The sequence below is a fragment of the Pelecanus crispus genome, chromosome 4 (genome assembly GCF_030463565.1).
Source record: "Pelecanus crispus isolate bPelCri1 chromosome 4, bPelCri1.pri, whole genome shotgun sequence".
NCBI classification, from domain to species: domain Eukaryota; kingdom Metazoa; phylum Chordata; class Aves; order Pelecaniformes; family Pelecanidae; genus Pelecanus; species Pelecanus crispus.
This window is the reverse complement of record NC_134646.1, coordinates 41,873,874-41,897,627: the sequence shown is the minus strand read 5'-3', so window position 1 is coordinate 41,897,627 and position 23,754 is coordinate 41,873,874. Positions and strand designations below refer to the sequence as shown.

Genomic DNA, 23,754 nt, shown 5'->3' with positions numbered 1-23,754 from the left:
TTCTTGTAATATGTGGGGTCAGACACTCCACCAGTATGCACAAAGGCACAAAGCTATTACTTTCTTATTGGCTATCATGTCATTATAGTGAATAACTTTGTGCTCAAGGGAGAATGTGTATATGAAAGCTTTTAAATAAAAATAATTCTATAGCATTTATGTCCTATTGTGATGCCTTGAGGATGCAAGTGACTACTTTGTTCAGACAGTTGTATTCCTAATTTTTGCGAGAGAGTAATAGAGCATTACTGCTAATTTATCTGTATATAGATAGCATGCTGTAGTTTGCAGAGTAATGTTGTCTTAACATATTGTGCCATAACAAGAATAACAGATCTTAGCTTTCTTGTAGTGGTAGAATTTGGGTTAGCTTTCCATCTCCATATTTCTTTCTCTTCCATTCAACCCAGCTTTTACTCACACAGTTGTTTCAGTTCCCATGGACTTCTGGTGAGAGATTCTGACCTCTCGTGCCTCTTACCTTGAAACCATCATAACATATCCCCTAGGCTTGCAAAAAGCTGTCTTACTATGATACTTTACTGGGACATCCCCACGTGCAGCATCCTTCCTGGAGGCAGAACAAGATATTTTTATTGTCATTGCTTTGAACTTCCATTCTTTTAAGAAGCACACAAAAAATCTTAACCCAGAAAATGAAATGAAAACTGTTTTCTCTTCTAATTAGCTACTAGTAAACAAATTTGCTACTTCTGCTGCTCGGTAGCATTTACAAAAGCAAAGGGAATTCAGGAGATTGTCCAGTGCTGGGTATTAGCGGTGTTATCCACTATTGCACAGAAGCACGAACATGAGCTCTGGGAGGTACAAATCCTTCTGTGCTTTCTGAGTCTGAAATAACCAGTTGGTCTGAGCTGGTTTACAGATGCAACTTGCATCAAAAGGTTTCTCTTCGATTTTACATAAAGGGTCCTACCCCATCCTGCAGTTCATCAGCCTCTCACTTATTTTTTAAGAACTTAGGGCCTCCTTTTCATTTTTTATTTCAGCCCTTTCAGTGTTCTGTTTTACAGCTCGGCCTCATCAATAGTTATAACTGAGGAGGAGCTGGGTAGCTGAAGCATTGAAAATAATTAAGAGAATCTCTTGATACTGGCTTTGCAACTAAAGAAAATGTAAATGGACACAAAATGTATAGCTAGTAATATAAAATTTAAAGAACATAATCAACCCAAGCATTGACCTAAGCCAGTCATTGTTATTTGTGGACTTTTGTAAAACTGCCATTTTTACTGTTTAACTTTGAAGCTAGGGATTTTACCAGCTCTAATGGGAGTGGGCTGCTATTCATGATCTGATTAATGTATGTATTAATCTCTCACATAACTAATACATACAATTTTACAGTGGTTATTTGCCTCAAATTTATTTTGCCTAGGACCTATTGATGTGAGAATGATCTGAACTGAGTTTTAGTTCACAGGCTGATGCTTGCTTTTTGGTGGAACACATGCAAAAAATGGTTTCTCTTGAACATAGTGATGTTCTTTTGAACATAGCAATATGGTACGTGATCTAAATTATGATCAAATGGGATAATTACCACTTTATTCAGTATATTTTATGATTTTTAGTGTTAATTTACTTTTATTCCTGTAGCATTTTATCAAAATTGCTTGGAAAAAAAGAAACTTTTCCTCCAGGTATTATTCAGATCTTTATTCATCTGCTCCAGTTTGTATGTGGCAAAATTGGAATGTATGGCATTTGTTGGAGGTCTTTCAGAATGAATAGCTTCCCTCAGCTCTTTGCCAGAGCACTAGGCTGTAGTTTTGTATTAATTACTGTAGCCTTTCCTCAGCACAAATTTCTTCTATTTCGTTTTTATTTAATTGGGTCAAAAGAGTCTCTCGTGTGGGAAAATTAAAAGACAGAGAAGGTAACTGTAGCTATTCATTGGGAAATCAGTGTTCTTGCTAAAGTAATGTTTATAGATAATGAATCACGTCAGCTCCTCTTTTTAATCTTGGTTACATGGCATATTAGACATGTGTATACACTGTGTATAGAGTTGCAAAAATCAGATACATCTAGATATGTTTAAATAACAATGTATTTAAAAATACCAGGGTTTTGGTATACAAGGACATTTAAACCAAGCCACATCTTTGTAACAATTCAGACTGATTTGGTTAAGGGAAGCTCAGAAGTTGAGTTACATTTTCTATACAATGTAGGTCAGTTGCTCATACAACTTCAGGAAAAAAATAATGACTATATAAAAAGAATTAGTGTTCAGGTTCACTTGCGCTATTAATTTAGTGGGTGGTGGGGTGGGGGGGGAAGAATTGGTAAGAGCACCTTTGATCTATAAAAGTGAAGGATAGAAAATGAGATAAAAAGACACACGCGATGTTCTTGAGGTTCATCCAGCAGTACCAAATGGCTACTCTTCATTCAGTGACTTTCAGATATGGCTGCTTTCCATTTCCAGTCAACTGTACTCCTTTTCTCGCAAGAATCCTTAGCATATGAAGGTACCTTTGTACCCTTCCTTCCTCTGCTTGCTGCTATACTTCTCTCCGTTCCTGTTATGACATGTGATGCTGAAGGGCCTTGGGCTGTAGCGATGTAATACACGCTTCTGTAGGCCAGGTTGCACAGCAGGTTCTCCAGGTAAATGGCTTTAGGGTTTTATTCTGTAAGATACAAATTAGAACTCTAAGGAATTTTACATATTGGAAAAAGCGTTTAAATTACTAATGTAACAAATGGGAGAATCAAGGACATGATCACCAAACAAAAAAGACTAAGCACATTTAGTACAAGGCAGTAATGAGAATTTTCATGCTTGCAGTGGTCTAAGAGAAGGCAAACTTAGGTGAAAAATATTTTTTAGGTGGAAGGTAGAATAACTAATATTCTGTTTTAACTCCCGGAGAAGACTCTGTACTACAGCTAAATAAAAAAGTATATTTGTTGATTTAGCTTTTAGGTGTCACCAGTTTTATTTCATCAGCTCTAATTTCAAAATGCATGCTTCAAGATACTTCTCAGCAGGCTAGTCAATTTGATATTGAAGAAATTAAGCAGTGTGATGAATACTGAAAAGAAGGTGATTCAAGCAAAGACTCTCTAACACTGTGATCATATATTATAGCTATGTCTTAGGTGCCTAAGGAAACAGTTCTTCAGAGAAATTTCACTTTAATTGGACAGGACTAAAGAAAGTGGAGAGGCGTACAAGACTATGTAATGGGATGTTGATCTCCAGCACGTTGCTACATCCACCTTTCTCTCTGCTTTCTCTCCTTTTCCTGTTTCTACCATGATATCCCAGCCTTCTGTCCACATCCATCACACTATTTAAGATGAAAATACACTCAGATGTGTAAAGGGAGCCCATGCTACTCGGTGTTCCAAGGCAGAGACTCTGGCAGAGACTGTTGGGAGATGGTTAGTTATGGCTGCTGTGGTGGAGGAAGGACTTGTAGTTGCTTTGACCCCGGCACAGTTCATCTCAAATCCAGCACTGAGCATGTGTCATGGCTGCTCTTGTATTGCCCATAGAGTACATACTGCAAAATGCAGCACCCCCACCTGCTTTGACTGGAAAATGAAATCTCATCTTAACTGGCCTTGCAGCAAAATTATGATCTCTGCTTTCTGGTATGGTAGTTTGACTGACTGATTCTTTTTTTTTTATGGGGTTTTTTTTCATGTTAATTTGTTGTTGTTTGAGAGGTGGACTGTGATTTAAAGCCATTTGCTACTTAGTGACTGGAGGAAAATGTCATGCCTTCAATTAAGTGTGCTGCTCTTTCGGAAAGACAGAGTAGACAGAGGCGGGAGACGACTAGCTGCAGAGAATAGAAGTGACACACAAACTAGATCCTTTTGATAGATAGAATGGTTGTAGAAATACTGTTGGGAGAGCAGGTAACTGTAGCATCTGCTTCCGTTCTTGACTAACTGTGGTAAAAGTTAGCGGACACATAGATTCTACCCCTTTTTTCCTTACTTCTTTATGGGTTGCCAGCATGTAGCTTGTGTTTTGATTTTTTGAGTAATAAAGGCACATGCCCAGGCACCTCAAGTAAATCTCTTCTAGAGTTCTAGATGTGTACCTCTTATTCTTACTACCAGACATTCCCCATAGTTTTGCATTATGGTGATAGTTCAGTCCTGACCAGTGATTTAATGTTTCACCTGCAGTTTATCTGTCAGGATTATCTTTTTAGATAAGGTAGCTGAAGCGTACTGTGCTAGGAGATAATGATCCTTTTCTAAGATAGCTTATAAGGCAAGAAAAGAAACAGCAATTGTAAAAGAGAAGCTCATGATAGTACTGAAGGCTGATCACGTAGACCTCTATTGAATAAAGAATTGGTTAATGTTGTTTCAGCATTCAAAGAGGATTCTTGGAAAGTAAACACTTTGTAGAGTACTTTTGCATTCCATATATTGGTGTAAAATAATTTCTAGCAGATGGGAACTAGGAAGAAGCTTCCAATATGGAGAGATTATGCTATAATTACTTGCCACGGGGTTTCTTGCACGTTTCTCTGAAGCATCTGGTGTTGGCCTCTGTGTGAGACAGAATTGGATGAGAGGGACATGAGGTCTGGCTATTCCTGTATTTCTAAAGCTTAGCACTTTTTTGTTTAGTCTGCATTGGGGTGATTAGGATGCAGGTACTGAAGTTCTTCTAGTTGGTAAATGTATTCTCAATAGTACAAAAAGTATTCTCAATAGTACTTCCAGATTGCAAAAACAGATACTTCATTTTAGAAATTATCTTCTCAAATTACTTAATATCCCTAATTTATACTTTTTAAGGGTCTGCTAATTTATGACATACACAGCTAAAAATTGCATGTTTGTGAAGAGTGCATACTGATTATATTGCTAAAGTCCAGCTCTTCTGTCAAAAAAAGAAATATAGCACTGTCTTGATTTTGATAAAACTGAATTATTAGTTCTTTGCAGATGATAATCTTAAGGTGTTTATCAAAGTGAGATTTTTCATTATGTAGTTCTTTTATTACTCTACGCATGCGTATCACATATAAAAGTGAATTAAAGTGTGTTTGTCTTTAGAAGTGCACCTATTTCTTGTTCAGTTTGAAACTTTTGATAGGTGTTTTAAATACACCACAGACATTCATGTGAATTCCAACCAGGTTTGTTTAGTGTAACCAGGTTTGTTTAGTGTCACCTAGGGACAGAAACAGATTTTAGGTAAACTTCAGACAGGTTTGCCAGAGAAGGATTTGTACCAGCTCGTCTAATGAGCTAACTAGATCAAAGCAAGATTGTGCATGGATATGGCCATATGATGCACCATACGACATGGGATTTTTAAAATCTATTTTATTTTTGTGTTCAGTGGCAAATGTAGCAGGGGTCTAATTCTGGTCTTCTATTATTGATCCTTACAAGAGTTTCTTCTCTGGGATGTATCTTTTGACAAAAGGCAAGGGCAAATATGTTTTCTGTGTTTTCTGTGAACCTGCTCAGTTCTTCCTCTCTGAATGTGCCCTGGGGGTGTTTGGGGAAAAGAATATGGAGGAGGTGTTTTCATGGCCCAAACCTTCTCTTTTCAGCCATCAGACCTGGCACATTCTGTTGGACTGTATGAGGGGCACTTCTTGTCTTGGAGCAGGATGCAGTGAGGCATGCCTTGTCCTTCTTTAAGATGCAGTCCCTCAGGCACAGGCTGTAACCACATGTTGTTTAGATGGCACAGAGTGGCCCAAAATGCTTTTATTGAAATTACAAGGTTTGAAGTCTCATCTCTCATCAGCACTTCAAATCTGCACAAGGCTATTTTGTTCTCCTGATGTGTGGAGCCCTGTTGTCCTTTATTACTATTATTTCTTCCTCCTCCACCTACTGCACAAATTCTGTTCCTGCAAACTACCATTGCAGCTGCTTTCCGCCAGCTGGTAGGTTGATAGTAGTGAACAGTTTACTGTGGAGCCTGAGCCAATTAGTACTGCAACAAGTGACCAGAAAACCCTCCCTAAACCACAGAAAATAACTAACTCTGAGCTACATGTTCAGACTACTGACATATCTTCACTGCTTAGCTCACTTCAATATACACTGCTCCAGTTCTTAAGACCTTTTTTCAAAAGTGCTGGCTAGATCCTTCAGGCCTGGTTTGAGATAAGAAAGACGTTTTCTGTGTATTCCTAACCTGTGTGCAGACTGCAGTTTCTACAACAGTCCCTAGTAAATAATTTTAGACTTAATTTTGCAGGCATGATTATTTCAAGATAGAAGTTGGCTCAAAGTCTTTCTTTAGATTGTAGAAAGAATTCAGAAAAGATTGCATGATGACTTTAGCTCTAGGTGATAGCAGAAGGAAGTCCTTCCAGCTGTGGGTGCTGTTTACATTACATTTGTTGTAATTTTTTTGCTAAATGACAGATAGGGAGAAAAATGTCAGAATGGGAGATATATCTATTATTAGCAATGTCATGCCCCTACCAGATTCCCCTGTCAGGCCTCCTTACATGAAGTTTTTAAAAATAGGGTTCCTGAAAATACCCAGGAGTTAAAAGTCCCAGCATTCGTAGCATGCTGCAAAGCAGCCCATTAACTTGACCTTCAATTTGGCATTCTCAGTGATGAGCCCGTGCAGGAGAGAGACCTTCGGTTGTAAAGGTGTGAATCTGCAAACCTGCAGTAGATATGGAGTTGCTTCAGGAAATCTATGTAGACAAAATTTTGTGGCCCATGTGACAGAAGATTACCACTAGCAGGAGGCAACATGCGGACAGAAAATGGTGGATGGGGGCAGGCAAACATTAAATCTACAATCTGAGGGTGGGGAACAGGAACACAAGCAGCGAAGTTTGCAGAGTGCAGTTCTGTGGTGCGGTAACAGCTTTTGCGTGAGCAGTGTGAAGCTTTTGGTTCTGCATTGGACCATCATGAAACCACTTTGCAGAAAGCTTAATTATGGGAGGGAATTAAAATTGCAGATTTACTTCTGTCTATAAGAGGAGAGGCTGTATTGGGATCTCTAAGATATGAAGCAGCATCTGCAGACAACTTGTTTTCAGAGGATATTAAAAAATACCCATATTTATTTTTTGCATATTGATTAACCAAGCTTTTATTAGAAGTGACATGCAGGGAGGCAAATTTTGGTCCTTTAAATAAATATCAGGGATTTTCTCAGACTGTGTTACAGGAAAGGGAAGTGGGTGGCTACATATGATTTAGATGTTCCATGTGAGTAGGCTATTAATTTTTTTCCCCTTTTTTAAAAGTTTTTTTTTCTTTCCCCAGGAGACTCATGACTACATTTTGTAATTGCAAGAGCAGGTTATGAGATCAGTAACTGTTCCCTTTAAGGTTCAGAGCGAGGTAGTCTTTAAGAAATAAAACCAAAACGTGAGGTAGAAACCTAGAACAGGGTACAGTTTTACAGCTGCTACTTTCAAGTTTATTACAAACTTCTCTGGCAGTAAAGCATAGGAATTCAGGCTGAGGTGCACCTCGTGTTTTAGAAGTAGCTGTAAGTAGTAGTTGCGGTGGGAGGAGTGTTTCTGATCACATTTACAATCCAGCTTCTTTCCTTTGACACTTCGGCTTCTTGGTAGGAACCTCTGAAGCAGGCAGACAGTCTCCTACCACCCTCCAGTGGTTTGCAGAGCACAGTGCAAGTGTAATGTTCAGAAAGCTTATTCAGGAAATAAAAAGGGGGCTGGGGATATTTCAAGCTTTCTTCTCGGGATACGTGTTGTTGCATTGTGGATTTGTTTGGTGACTTGTGTAAAAGGTCTTGTGATTGTTAGATGTTACGAAGTGTTTTAGCACACCTGTTCTGTGGAGCAAAATGATAATTTATGCGATTGCTTGCAGTTGCAGGACATGAAACCATCTGCATCTGTGATGATTTCCAGCCTTTGTGTGTATTGCTGCCAGGATTAAGGAATCTGTGGGTGGTGACAATTGGATGTACAACAGTGAAGGGGCACTTTGGAGGAGGCTGGGCAAAAACTACAGTGTTTGTCTATCAATTTAGTGACTCAATAATTTGCAAGTCATTATAAATGTCTCCTCTGGCTGTTGCAGTCTTACATTTCTTTCTGTCCTTCCAGTCTCTAGAGCATCTCAGGAGTATTAACATATACGTTTCCAAGGAAAATTGCATCTGGGCACTTAGTTTTGTGTTATTTTTCTGTTCTTGGTGGCATCTGATATTCTACCCATGGCATGTCACAGTGTCATCAACCTGGTGGTTGGACATTTTTCTACATCACTGATGAAGACAATAAAAAGTGATGCAATTTATTTTTATCTTGCCATCATGAATGTAGAGAGCCATGAGAACTGCAGAAGCTTCAGAATACAGCGGGGGTGAATTTATCAGTGGTTCGAGGCATTAATGTGCTGTGTGATATGGTAGCACCTGCCAAACTTACCCACCCAACTTTAAGCTATATTGAGGACTGCATTATAAAGCACAAGTAAAAGGGGCCGATGCTTTCACTGCTCAATATATTGTTGTCTCATAGCCTTTGCTATGGACTTTCAAGCAATTTTTATTTCACGTAACTGTGCTTTTATCCAAGCAAGTCTGTGCTAACATTAGCAGTTAAATTTTACATTTAACCCTATTGCAAAAATCCTAAAATAGTGAATTGCAGTTTTCTGCTCCAGGGCAACTTAAATTGCTGGCTTACCTACTAACATCACTTGTCTAGTAGAGAGTGACAGTAGTCACATAGTACTCCCTGTTCAGCCAAGCTAAAATATGTGAGTAGGACAGGAAAATTACCTCAGCTACCACAGGGATCACCACGATTAGAGCACAAAGTTTAATTGAATTCCCCCTTCTGAGCTCAGCCCATGATGACTGGAGTTGAGAGGAGAACTGGGACTGCAGCTAGGGCAGGGCAAAACAGAAGTGCAGCTTTGGGAGACACTAAGAGCTGTAAAATTCTCCCAAGAACTCTGATGTGGCACTTCGGGATATGGTTTAGTCTGGTCTACCCTTGATTAGTCTAGAGTGGGCTTGGTAGTGTAGGTTAATGGTTGGACTGGATGATCTTAAAGGTCTTTTCCAACCTAGATGATTCTATGATTCTATGATTCTAAATCCCCCTGCATCTGTCTGTGTGAGCGGGAGTCTCTCCTTGGTCCATGTTCCTTTCCTGTATCCCAACTGGGAGTATGGGGTGGCTCCGTAGTCTTCCAGTTCCACAACCACCCTGCCCTGGTAGCCTCTCCCAGCCTGCTGCCAGCCAGCTTGTTTCAGGTGTGGTAATGCGTGTGTGGGTAGAACAGACACACAGGCATGCTGTCTTGTGGGAGAAGAAAAGGGGCCAGAGAGAGAAAGCAGAATCCAGTAGGCCTTGGCTTGTTTTCTGGCTGGGTTTGATCACGGGATGTTAGAAAAAAAGGCCCACTTTAGCGTGTTTCTGCTAGCTCCCTCTCCTGATATACCTTTCTTGTAAATCTCAGCAGACATCTGTGAGCTTGTTCCTTTATTTGCCTATCCTGCCTGTTGGTCATTTGTTTTTGTCTTTTTTTTTTTTTTCCACCTACAAAATGTTTACATTTAGAGTAATGGGGCCAGCATTCTTCTTTGACTTTAAAATTCCAGATGAAAAAGCTTTATTTGACTGGGCATTCAGATCAACACTGTAAGGTTTTTGTATGTTACAGAGAGTAAAATGGCTATAATGAGACTGCAGGTACACATGACAATGAAAATTTAGCACAGAATCTTCTGTGTAGCATCAGAGTTGAGATGACAGAAAATTTCTTTTTAAGAACACAATTCATTCTTCCTTATGTTCAACATTGATCTCTCACAAAACATCCACAGGTAAGTGAAGGGTTAAGGTAAAATCCTTTCTTCCATCTGGACAAAGACAACTTTTTCTTTGGAAAGAAAGCCTGTTGCAAGGCTTGAATTGAATTTTCACTGCAAAAAGGATGAAAGTCTCCAGGTCAAATGCTGTGTAACCTGGTGACTGTAATGATATGATAAGACTGTGATGGTAATGCCACAGTCTGTCTGGTCTGACTACAGTGTTTGTCTGTTGATTTCGTGACTCAGAATAGTGACTGTCTGGTCTGACTGCTGAATACTACCTACATGAACTACAATTGATATAAGGTTCTGAGGTTTTTTGTTTTATTACTTCTTTTTTAATGCCTCCCATTTTTCCAGACTGCCATACAAAACCCAGCAAGCTTAGTTTTCACTCCTAACTAGATGTGTCAGGAACTGAAATGAGGTATCAGCTGGTAAATAAACTGCTAGCTCTGTCTCTTTGTATATTACTCAGGAAATATTTCAGTTCTTCTAAACAGTTATTTAAGCCTTGTGTTAGTGAAATTCTTGCAAGGGCTAGAAAATGCTCCAGAGACTGTGTTTTGAGGCAGCAGCTCTGAAACATGCAAGTGTTAACTGCCATTAAAGAATGAAATTTGTTTGGCCTGGTATGTACCACTCTAAAATTAATGGCAGGAAGAAGCATTTCTGAGAGTTAGCCTTCTTGGTGACATTGCATTGACATTCCTCAGCTTTTACTGCACTTGTGCTCCTTCGAAATGTGACCAGACAGCAAATAGTATTCAGACTAGAAGAATGCCATGTTGGTTCCGGTTAAAGTCCAACTGTCTAGCTTAGATGCCATCTCTAACGCTAGCCATAAGCAATTTAGGGAAATTTGTTATTTCACAAAACCAAACCACAATTAAAAAAAAAAACAGCCACAAAAAAAAAAAAACAAACCACCAACCCAAACAAAACAAAACAAAAAAAACACCAAACAAGGAAAACAAAGCCGAACTTATACCTTCAAAATAAATTTTTTGATCCAGCCTTAGCACCTGGAAACTTTGAGGAGCTGCAGCCCCAGTGTGCCAAAGGGCCATGTAAGCAGAGGAGCAGCTTTGCTGTGGCGGTGGCCAGTGCTGTGGCATGGATGCTGGAGCACCCTTCGGTCTTGCGTTAGCACGACTGCAGAGGGGTGGCACTGTTGTATTGTGGTTTGCACTCGTTTCATTCATCGGATGCTAGTGACTGACTCCGAGATTACTCATCGGAATTGAGGCATTTTTGCTTTTAAATGTCGTATGTTTTTTTCATCTTTTCATCTTTCATCTGTTTTCAAAGGCGAGCATTTTAGTAGAGAAGGGTTTTAGTTTAAAGAAGTGCCGAAAAAAATGATGTCTCCACAAGTGAGATTAAAAGAAAATCGCCTCAAGAGTTGCATTGTTCAAATGGAGAGAATAACCTACTTCATCTTAACTTAAGCTAGGATTTAGTGCCATAATTCACAAGCATGTGCCTGGAAGATCCTTTCTTGCATTACTGAGGCTGTTTGGCTGCTATTGTGTACAATCATTTCCACATACTCATCTTTTCAAGTTTATTGAATTTAATCCTCAATGCAGTTGTATTTCTTACACTTTTATTTTATAGGAAGACTGTTCCACAACTTCATTCCTTTAATTTTAAGCAGCTGAGAATAGGTGAGAATAGTTTTTAAGTTTTACAAGCTAATGTTTGGGTTTTTTCTTCTCTCATCACCAGAAGTGTGCATCAGGTAAAGTGAAAATTAATATCGAGCTTTTTACCTGTCTATTAACGTGTTGTGGCTGTACTGCAATAACTTTAGATGTCACTCGCAAGCAGACAGAAACAGAACAGAACTCTTCATTCCTCTGAATCTGTGAAAATGAGATCATTATGAATTTCACAGTGACAATGCACATACTACTGTAATGTGTATTAGCAAAATAAAAGGATTTGTTAACTTTATTACTGCTTGGTTTTTTGGTAGAAAGAGCCAGAATGGCCTAATCAGTTTATTGTAAAATTTTACAAGTCTGATTTTTTTTTTAATTACTTTTTTTTTTCTTCTTTTTTTTTTTCCCTAAATTACAGTGGGAGAAACTACAGATGACGACAAGTGAGAGAAGGAAAATAGTTTGTTCAGTCACATTCCATGTAATTGCAATTACCTGTGTTGTTTGGTCATTGTATGTTTTAATTGATAGAACCGCTGAGGAAATTAAACAAGGCAATGATAATGGTAAGTATCTTTTACCTTCTTCAATCTTGATAATGCAATGGATGGCTTTGGAAGGCAGCTATGTAACCAGTCACATTCTGTTCTTAACAGCTCACTGATACATGGCTACATCAAATGCTTTAATGCAGAAGTAATGACTGCATCAGTGTTAAAAGCTTATGTTATGTCCCTGCAGAGAGATGTCTACTTAGTGTAATCATTGCAACAGCTTAACTAGCCTGCTGGTTCTTCTAGCTTAATCTCCCATTATTTAGATATTTCTAAAGGTCAGACAAAAAAGATGAGTCAAATTCAAACAGCTTAGTGCAAGTTCAGGTCATAAAATAGCAATTTATTTATATTACCCACTTGAATCTCGATATCCTGTAAAACACAATAGAGCCCTTTCAACAACCAGCTTCCTAATGAACTTCCAAGAGACTGTGTTCCAGCTGTGTTAGTCCTTCATGTGGGACTGAAGTAGCACAGAAAACCATTCCTGTGTCCTTTCGAACAGAATTTCACTGTGAATGTCCATGTTCCAGTTGTGTTTGTTGTGGGGGTGGTCAAACACTGGAACAGAGAGGCCGCGGAGTCTCCATCTGTGGAGATACCAAAAACCCAACTGGGCATGAGTAACAAAATGCATGTTTAACATAAGTAGGTTTCTTTTTGGACAATACTTACCATATGTGGAAACTATATTCCAAACTGAACTACTGTTTTCCATTTCAAGTCTAAGTCTATTCGGTCTTAAATTTAGTCTTAAAAATGATCATGATGATGAAGAGGATAAAAAGCTTTTGAGGTTTGATCTGAATTAACTTTAAGCACAGTAGAGGGACAAAGGTCTCTAGCTTTGTGCTATACTCTGGAGTTAACATGGAAGACAAAACAGGCAGAGCTTTGTGCCTTGCTAGTTAGATAAATATTTGATGATACTCCTGATGCTTGCCTTTCTTGCCTATGAGCCGAAAATATATAACAAGCCTCAGGAAGTCACAGACAAATGTATACTACAAAGTCTTGTTTTGCATTCTTTCTAAATGGGTAACCCTGTTTTTCATCTCAAAAAAAATGGCCCTGAGGACAGAAGGAATGGCTTTGAACTTCTATTTATGAGTACAACTGCCACACTAGTCATTAAAAAGGGGAAAGGTATTTCTGTGGATTAGCTGAATTTACACAACAAAACAGCTAACATGAATTTTTGTTGCTGTATAAAATGCATAAGAATCACATTAATTAATCCTGCTAGGCTCAAAATATTTACAATTTGTGTAGAATTCAGTGTTTGCCAAATGTAATCGATGATTCTCCACACTAAAAAAATGGACAAAGAGATGCCTTGGAGCTACATACAACATGCAAAGATAAGTGTGTGTGAAGAGAACTCTTTTGCCCCAAAATTTGCTTGTTGGGGGGGGGGGGGTACTTTTACAAAATCAAATGTGTATTTCGGGTGGAGGTGAGAGACATATATGTAGTTTGCTTTTCTCTCCATTATCTCTGTTTAAATGGGAAATGGTGAGAAAAAGACAGTGCACAGTGAAGGAAGACCACTTTATAAACATATTTTGAGGAGGAGAAAAACTGAAAGCCCTGAATAATACTAGTACTGTTTCTTAATATACTGTAAATTTAAAAATCCCTTTTTAAATGTATGTCTCAAAATATTTAAAGGGATTCTTCTTCTCCTTATAAAAGCATGTGATGCAAATAAATAAGAATTTACCCTTAATTGGTAAACCTGTCACTGGTCTATAGAAAGGAATTTAGAATTTATTTAAATTTAGAATATATTTTAAATATTCTAGCATTTATGTGGTGCCAGTGGTAGGGAATCAAGTTTCACATAAATTTGCTCTGCATGAAAAAACAGGTCTAGGCTTAGCTGAGCTTTGTCTCTCCTAAGAAAGCTCGAGTCTGTGAAAATATGGCAATCCTGGAATACACTGAAAGGTACAAGATTCACTGCGCCATACCAGTTAAGCAAAAAATGATGCTTCCTGTATTACCATGGAAGAAGCAGCAGCACATCTTTACTGCTAAGAGGTGGAAGAAACTCTGAAGGAAAGCTGAGCCATTTATTCAGCCTCTTTCTTCTGAGCTCAGCAATCTGCCTGTGACCTGCTGGTTCTAGGTGTTGTTACCCACTGATGGGGCTTAGTCAGATGGAAACCATGCTGTTTTCATAATTAAGAGCAAGAGAGAGACAGTGATTTTTAAAAACAGTTATTAAAGGGAAAAAAAAAGAAAAAAACCACATCACTGGATATGACACCTTAGCAAAGTATTCTTTGTTTCTTTCTTTTGTCCCAGGAACAGGGGATTGAAGAAAGGCATGACAAACGTTTTGTGAACAAATTTAACAAATATAAAAGGATTTGTCCCTGGCAAGTTCAACTAGCCAGAGTAATAGTGGTTAAGGAGATAAAGTGATTTACATGATCTTTGCATGCTTTCATTTTGCTGCAAATTAAAACAAAAAAATTAATTGGCTAGCACCATCACTTAATACATTGTTACCATTTCTAAGTACTACCAAACAGTTACCATGACAGGGAAAACTACAGCTACTTCAAACATTTTTGTGTGCTTTTGCAATAATTAATATTCTTTTGGTCTCTATTTTTTTATTTAATTAAAAGCCCAGTTCCTATTTAACAGTGTTGAACAGTAAAGGGGATACTTAGAATCTTGAGACTCACAGAGATGGCTAAAAGAAAAGACTTGCTTTTGAGGAGTCCAGGTTACCAGGTCTAGGAGTCGAGACTGGCTCTTCACTGAAGCTATTCTGCTGAGTCCTAAAGGAACGCAGATTGCTTTCCTGCCTGTGGCAAAAATTTCTTCCCTGTGTAAAACTTGGGTAAAACTCACAAATATCACCAAGTTGTTGTGATATATCACCAGTGGTTGAATACAGCATCTGCAAGGCACCTTGAATGCTACTCTCATTGAGCAAAACGTTATTCAAAGACCGTCCACAGAGAACCAACAAACCTCTTCAGATTGTTCAGCCTGACGGCTTAAGCATTGATACAGAGCTCTGACTCTTATGTAAAGCATTTCATCTTTAAATGTGATGAGGCAATGTGTAATGGGAAGGCTGGTAGCTGTTCCTTTATGTTACGCTACTGAATGGTTGAAAAAAACAGATTAATATTAATCAAATATTAATGAGGAGAAGGCTGTTCTTAATACAACATTAATTTATTTTGTTAAAATCTTAAGACCACATCTAGGCCAAAGCAAATAATTTTAACATTAGTCGTATCATAATCAAGTTCAAATGCTCTCATCTCTAGTTTTTTGGGGTTTTTTTTGGGTTTTTTTTTTGGGTGTTTTTTTTTTTTTGTGTTAGTAGCCATATATTTTTCTGTAAATATCAATGTGATTGATCAATGCAATGAGAAAAGTAAGGAGATACACCAAAAACTGTAAAGTTACTTTTTTAGTACATGGGAATATAGATTCTGCTTTTTGATATAGGTGTGTTTGGCGGGGGGGGGGGGGGGGGGCACAGGGGCCAGGGGTTGCACAGACAGCAGGAAAAAGAAGCCAATGAAGGCAAGTGATGCAGGAGCTAAGAGCCCTTTCCACTAGCCTTTTTTTACTATAACCTGGCTTCAGGATGAAGCTAGGACCAGGTAATAATATTGTAAATGTTGGTGTTCCAGGTACCCTAAGCAGGATCATGCTTCTAGCATGATTAAAAAAAAACAGTTGTTGAAGATGTGCGTAATATTTCTAGATATCCAGTTATCTCTGTTTTGGTATTTGTATTTTTGCTTAAGCAAGCTATTGAATACAGGGATATTACTGAAGAACAGTAAAATGTTTTGGTTTTGACTGTATCAAGCATTATGCTTCCTTTGTGACAGTGGCCTTGCATTTCTTATTTGACTAAATTGTGGTGAAGTCAGTAAAAAGTGGGAGGCAGATGTAGTTTCTTGGCTGGCCTATGGGATAGGAAACTGCTGCTGTTTTCTACTTGAGCCACAACTGCCCCAATACATACCTGGGAATTCTTAGCAAGTGGCTTTTCAAAATATTTTACTGGAACTCAGTCCTTGATATTCAATGTATAACAATGGTAACAAATATAACCATTTTATTTCAAAGGTGTCCTTGAATGGCCATTTTGGACAAAACTCGTTGTGGTGGCCATTGGATTCACGGGGGGCCTGGTCTTCATGTACGTGCAGTGTAAGGTTTATGTTCAGCTGTGGCGCAGGTTGAAAGCCTACAACAGAGTGATCTTTGTTCAGAACTGCCCAGACACCGCCAAAAAAATGGAGGAGAAGAACTCTTCGTGCACTCAGACCTCGGACGTCAAAGACGCAGTGGTCGTGCCAATAGCACAGACAGGTACAAACTCTCATCCGGCAGCTGAAGAAACGACATCTGAGGTCATGCCAGTTTGACAGAGGCAGCAGTGTTTCTTCCTTGCAGAATAAGGCATAGTGTTTTCTACACTACAAATGCTAAAAGAGAGTAGAAATGACTGTGCATTTTTTCAGTTAAAAAAACAAAAAAACCCCCACAAAAAGCAAAACCCTACAAGGAAAATGGATCGAGCAAAGCAACTTGTTACTGTATGGAATGTGACCGTTCGTGAAGTAGTTTCTCAACTAGTCAGCAAGTGTAGTGAAAGTGGAAGTGTAGAAAGTGCAATAGAGAACAGGTTTAACAGACAATGCCAAACCAATGTGACAAGAGTACCTTTTTTTTTTTTTTTTTTTTTTAAATTGGATGGCTGGGAAAGTAGAAACAGACCTGATGTAATCATTTTGTTTACAGAAAACAAAAACCTTTCATCTGTTTACTACTAGAAGTTGTATTTGCTATTTATCGTCTTAAAGATACATTTCAAAAGGGTACCAATCAAGTTATATGCATTAACTGAATTGAAGGATGAAGAGCTGTATCGCAGCACTCACTCTCTAAGCCTCATACGGTAACACACATTCATGTGACTGCACTGGAGCCTGAACGTTTGGGCAGCTGTGTCAACTAAGGATATGTGAAACATTTGAAGGGTAGCATTGTTTTTAAATACGCCTGAATTTTTTAAAAGAAGGCAATTCCAACCAGTATAAACTCATGTCTCCATAAGCTACAGATATTTTAAGTATAGCTGTCAGCAAAAGGAGAGAATTTGTAGATACACATTTAGAAGAGCAGCTCAGCTGTTTATTTTACTTGATAAGAGTGAATTAGACGTAAATTGGATAAGCAAAGTTTTGAGGCAGAACTATAAATGAAAAAAAATGCAGTTTACTGCAGAATCACACAAAAGTAAATTGCATATTATCAGAGGTCTGAAAAAGGATGACACATAGGGAAGATGGGAGCCACTTTTGGTTTTATTTTTTAAGATTCATGATACAAAAAGTAGACATAAGAGAATATACCTACGTATCTTAAGAGAACATTAGTTTTTATCTCCTTGTTCTGAAAAGTTAGTTTTTATCTTCCTGATTGAAAAAATAAATCACTGGTTTCCCTCTGTACAGGTAAACTTGAGGTGTTAGAGATTCAACAGTTCAGTTGTTACCTTCGTGTTTTGAGCATTCTCATATAAAAATGAAGTGTGAATAGCATTAAAGGGTGCAATAGATAAATGAATGTAGATACAATACTGTGTCCAACGGGGTGAATTATATATAAAGAACCAATTTTGTGATTCACTTCTCATACCTGTGATGTTTACCATCAGGACCCAACAGCAAGTATTGACTTGGAGTAGTTACGGACTGGCGTGGACAAGTCTGGGGCCTGAACGTAATGTATATTTGAAAAAAAAAAAAGTTAAAAGTTCTTTTTTGATCTTGTATTTAGGTAAAGGAGGAAAAGCAAATAAAGAACCAGAGTAAGGAGGATAGGAGAGCACAGGTTCATTCAAAGGGGGAAATCTGCGACAATTACAAGTGAACTAGATTTCTACAGAAGTTGCAGTTTCTGATGGTAAATTTCCTCTTTACACATTCAAATATCTACAGTTAAATAGCAGAATCATCCCATTCTTGCAAATATCCAGGGTGCTGGGCCTAAGATCTATTGGAGTTTATATATTAGGCATTCCTTTGTGAATGTGTTTACTGGCTTAAGGCTCAGGGAATACTGGAAGTAGCAGTAGTAGCAAAAAATGTGTTTTTTATCAGACCATTATGTTCTTTTGTATTGGAATTGCTCATGTAAATTGGCTGTGACTAAGTGACTGTCATCTGTCTAGACAGGACACAAAATCTTGGTGCTTGAACAGGCCCTAAATACATATTAATATTTGCTCTAAGTTACTCCAGGTGAGTTGGATTAATGTTTAAGTTTTTTCGCATAATGACACGCACTTTTCATATCAGATAACTTTCCAATTATACAAGTGAAAATTGGAATTGTAGCAGCTTCTCATTTGAAATGATACAGAAGAGTAACCAAATAATTTCCCTCTTTGTAATTGTGGAGGAGACTTCAGGTGGTCTTCAGAAAATGACGACAGTACCTAAGGAATGCCTCATAACTGCACGTTTAAGATAGTCTGCAAAGGCATGGTTTTCAAAAAGTGTAAATCTACTTGCTAAAAAGTGAATCTCATGATATCTGAAGTTAGACACTTAAAATTACTAGCTGCATCTAAATGTTTGGAATGATGTTTACAATAAAACCTGATGAATCATAGCCAGATTGACTGACAAGGAACATTATTATGGAAGAGAATTAAGAGCTTTCTGAAATAATCAGAAAGTTTCTTACTAAGTGACAGTCACCCTGCTTCTTCAGCCAGCTTGTTCTTTGAGCTGCTGTAGCATCATGACCCCACTGAAAGTACGCTATCCCCAGTTTTGACAGTTTAGTGGAGACTAATTCACATTGGGTTTTCTTGAACAAGTATAAAATTCAACTCAAAGAAAAAAAATGCCTGAGGCTTCTGAAAGCAAATTTATAGCATCCAACAAGATTACTGTACATTTTTAAAAAGACACTGGATAGTCGGCAACAGAACAGCCAACTTGCAAAATTTTATACTAACAACTTCACCTTCGAAACACTATTTTGGCACTCAACTACATGTGCAACTGAGCTTACAGTTAGTTAGCTATAAGAATGGAGAAAGACTTCAGCTGAAATTCCTCCTCTCCCTTTGAAATATTAATTTGGACAGCAGGAAAAGGAGCAAAATGGGACAGTGTCTGCTGAGACAGCAATGAGACAACTCAGCAGCAAGAGAGATTACAGCAGGCTCGAAGCAGTATTTAACCTTTTAAAGCATTACAGTATTAGCCCGTGCATGCTTTTCTCTTCTTAGGTGCAGCGGATATTCTAGAGCTTTCAGGGATTTCATGCAGGATTGGAATTTGTTTCTGAAGCAGGTTGGTTCCTCTTCAAGAGGGCAAGGAGCTATTCACACCAACATGCCTTGCATACAGGTCTGCATGATAAGGAAGGTGCACCAATACAGACACTAGGGAGCTGCTTATCAACAAATGTTTTTTTATTCCCACACAAAGCACAATTTTCTGTATTAACTTAATGAATGACCACAGGATTCTATCCTGCAAAAAACAGTATACTGAAAGTTTTAAGACACATTCTAAGACTTTTTAATGAAAATGATATATTGTCCTGGTTTCGGCTTCTCATGCTCTGCCAGCGAGAAGCTGGGAGGGGACACAGCCAGGACTGCTGACCCAAACTTACCAAAGGGATATTCCATACCGTATGGCATCATGCTCAGTATATAAACTGGGGGGGGAGTTGGCCAGGGGGGGCAGCGACTGCTGCTGGCTGGCTGAGCATCAGTCAGCGGGTGGTGAACAATTGCATTGTGCATCACTTATTTTGTATATTTTTAGCATTATTATTATTATTTTCCCTTCCTTTTCTGTCCTATTAAATCGTCTTTATCGCAAACCATGAATTTAACTTTTTTTTTTTCTTTTTTTCCTTCTTCTTTTTTTTCTGATTCTCTCCCCCATCCCACTGGGGGGGGTGGGGGGGACAAGGAGCGAGTGAGCAGCTGTGTGGTGTTTAGCTGCCTACTAGGTTGAACCACAACAGTCCTTTTTGGTGCCCAACATGGGGAACGAAGGGTTCGAGATAATGACAGATCTGACCAGAGCATGTTAAAACAAATTTGTGATAAGCATTCATTATATTAGTTTAATAGTTGCCAGGTTAAACCACAACACATATCAAATAAGATCCGTATCAAACTGCCTGTGCAGCCACAGTGCACCTCAAGCAAACACGCAGACAGCGGAATTTAGCCTGGCTAAACCCATAAGGGCAGAACCTTGCTCTGAACTGCCATTACGGAGAAGAGCTTAATCTGCATTCTTGTTTAAGCAAGTTGTAATCAAGGTAGGTAGAAGTAATCTGGTGTCAGATGAGATCTGGAATTTTAAACAAGATACTCTTAACCTGTGAACATGCACGCTGCTTCTCCTGTTTTAAGTTAAAAGCATTATGAAGTTTATTTCAAACTGGCATAAACACAGCACTTTTGACTATCACTAGCATTACGAAGATTCTCAACTAGTCCAATTGTGCCATTCACACACTGCTGTATCTGTAAGCAGTGTTTATTTTTTGTTGTGTAGAAAAAATTGTAATTCCCCATCACCAGAACAAACCATTTATAATTTCTAATAATGCAATGAAACTTATTCTATGATGAAAATATTTTACTGTGTATAATATTTGGAACTATGAGTTTGTGGTACTTGTTTAACTCCCTCTCTTTTGCAAAAGAAAAATTGTATGTTCTTGTGGGTGAATGTGTACTGAAAGACAGAAGGTAAGGGAAACAGAAGTAATATATCTGCTTATTGTTGTGAAAAAAATGTATTTGTATTAAACAAATGACCCAAATTACTGTAGTATTCTACATTTGTCGCTTTGTTATATAGAGCATCACATGCTGAACATGAATTGGCAACACCACACTCCTGCAAGAAAGGTGAACAACATATTCAGCTGCATACTTAAAATTGATAAACTTGCTGGCTTAGAGTGGCTAGTTTTGGGTACCACACCTTGGCACACGCTCAGGAAAATACCTCACAGTACAAAAACACTTATCAAGAACTATGGTGGTTTAACTTGCAGAAAGGAAGACTGGGAAGGGGATATATAAGAACAGGTTTCAACTCCATAAAGAAATCCCAGAAAGCAACTGGTTTTACATCCATAGCAAAATGGACAACTAGTACTGGGTTTCAACTGCAGGAGGGTAGGAGGAAGAAAACTTCGTAAGGAGAGCAGTGCCCTGGAATGAACTGTTTGTTGTATGTGATAAAGCTAATCCCACCTTAGATTGTCAGAATGATCAGGTTCTTTTTTCATTATTTCATAATTGTACTTGGTGAGATTTTCTCCTTTTCCAAAAACCTTAAACGCTTTTTTTAATGAAAAGAAATATTACATGTTTGCATTATAAAAGAATCTGTGTACTTTAAGTCAAGTGTAAAACCAAAGAAAGTATACTATCTTGATAAATACACAGCATTCCAACCAAACTACAGATTTAGTTTTCTAAAGAGGGTTGTATCCACCTACCCTGTATCTCTATCCTAGGTTGTCAGCTGTGGAGAGTGTGGGCTAAGTTTTGAAACCTCACACTTCTAGCTGGAATAAGTTGTCATAATATGGCTGGTGACTGCTATGAATATACATTCAAAACACGGGACAAGTGTTCTAACAAATCACATTCCCTACATCCAAGGCCAACAGTTTGTTCATTTTGTTAAAGCTGCCCTAACTAGCTCACCACTTAAAGATGGATTCATGAATCCCTACAAGATATAATACAGAAGTACCATAACCAAAGAAATTCCAGTAATAAAGATATATTCATTTCCTTTTATTATAGCACATGGAAAAACAGAACCAAATTTATTTTTAGAATTAAGAGAATGGAGGTATAGTTCACTATACCTTTTTGCTTTGCACACAAGAGTTCGAATCTCCCGATGAAGGGTACTATTAGAACACAAACCACGTTTCTGTTCAGTCTGTTCTCTGTGTATACATAAACAAAGAAACATGCTATACGGTATTTACTCACACCTTCCTCCCCCAAATATTCAGGCTGTTTTGCATGAACTTTATCTAAAAGCCAAAAAAAATCATCAGTTAACAAAGAACTCACCCAAAGTACTTTGAATGGTGTACCACATCTGCTACCTATGACATGGAGCTCAGAAAATAACCTTGGATAAATTTTACACCGTGGTTGAGAACACAATGATTCCAGGTCTGCTGGAAAGGGTGGGCCCTGGAACAAACTTGCCCTTCTATGACTTGCAAATACTTATGACTGTTACTAACTGAATCACAGAACTTTCTTTTGTTTTTAAACAGCTCAAAGGTAAAAAATATGAAAACACAATAATCAGCACTATTCAAAAAAAACCCCAGGCATTGTCACTTCACAAATTTTCAAATCAGCATGTTACTGTCTTGGTTGACTGTGTGTGAACTTACACAAATAGGAGCTGACATTAGTAGAATGCTGCCAGCTTTCTGTATTTCTTTAGAAAATGCTTCTGGTTTTAGACTAATGCTGGCACTGGTCTAATAACTTAGTTGAAAGTCTAAATAGTTTTATTTTTCATTTGTAACAGGTAACTTGTTAGACATTAAACTGTTCCTTTTAAGAAAAATGGGCAGTATTTGCAATACAAGCAGTGAAGGCCTAAGGAACCTGATTACAGGACCACTACAGTAAGTCTCCCACAATCAGACTATATTTAGAGTTTCATTATAGGAACTCTGCACATGATCTTGCTAGCTCTATTTAAGGCAACAGCTTAAATTGCAGTGTATAAATCACACCTCATTAGCAAAGTTTCTTACCTTCCTATAACTAACTTCTTTTTAGGAAGAAAGTCTGGAAGTCAATTATAATGAATTTTTACTTTTGAAAAAGCTGGAAGATAGAAATATGATCTATGCATTGTAGTGTGCTGAGACCAAACCAGCCAATTTGACATACTTCTGAAGCACAGGCATTTCTTGGCCCTTTACTAGAAAACTAAGGCTGGAAGATTCCTTAAGTGGAGAACTTTTTCTGCTGAGAAAAACCAATAATGTCCCTTTTTACTACTCTTGCCTATCTGCCAGTTGTCTAGCAAAAAAGAGTTTTTTAAAAGTTGGACTCCAACATACACATTTTTTGATCCCAGACTCTGTCCTTACACACAGCAGTGTCATTACAGAGATGAGTACACATGCTACTGCAATCAAAGACAAAATAAAAACCACCTCACACATAATATACTCTTTAAGTGTATCCTTGAACTACTCAATGGCCGAGAAAATAGTTCATACCTGTTGCCTTTTTGACGTTGCATCCCTCTGCACATCCTGGAGTTCCATAAAGATTGACACATACACTGGTAGCGGAAAAAAGGAAAAATACAATAATGAGGCTAAGTCCTTCATTGTATGCTTGTTTCTCCACATCACAAATGCTGCAAGTCTCATCCCTCTAGAACCAACTTTGTGGAGCAGATTGGAACGCCATGGTGAACAGTTCCATTAATTCAGTCACTTTTGTTTCCAACACTAAAGAACTGTAAATTAATTAATCCACTGCGTACAACCAGCCTTAAGAAGGATAGTGTTTTCTGCTTTGTTTGGGGTTTCTTTTCTTAAATCAACATTTGCTTTGTTTACATGAAAAAAATCATACTGCTACTGGAATTAAACTCAGCTGGTTCTTTCCAGCTGAGACCAT

General features: G+C 38.1%; 1 protein-coding gene across 1 annotated transcript in view; it reads left to right on the top strand.

The window, feature by feature from the left end:
- MARCHF1 (membrane associated ring-CH-type finger 1) overlaps positions 1-16,438 on the top strand; it is a 103,070-nt gene extending 86,632 nt beyond the window's left edge. The window contains exons 5-6 of the mRNA XM_075709704.1: positions 11,885-12,032; positions 16,137-16,438. Coding sequence (XP_075565819.1) covers positions 11,885-12,032; positions 16,137-16,438 — 450 coding nt within the window. The remainder of the gene's footprint in view (positions 1-11,884; positions 12,033-16,136) is intronic.
- Positions 16,439-23,754: the final 7,316 nt, after the last annotated feature.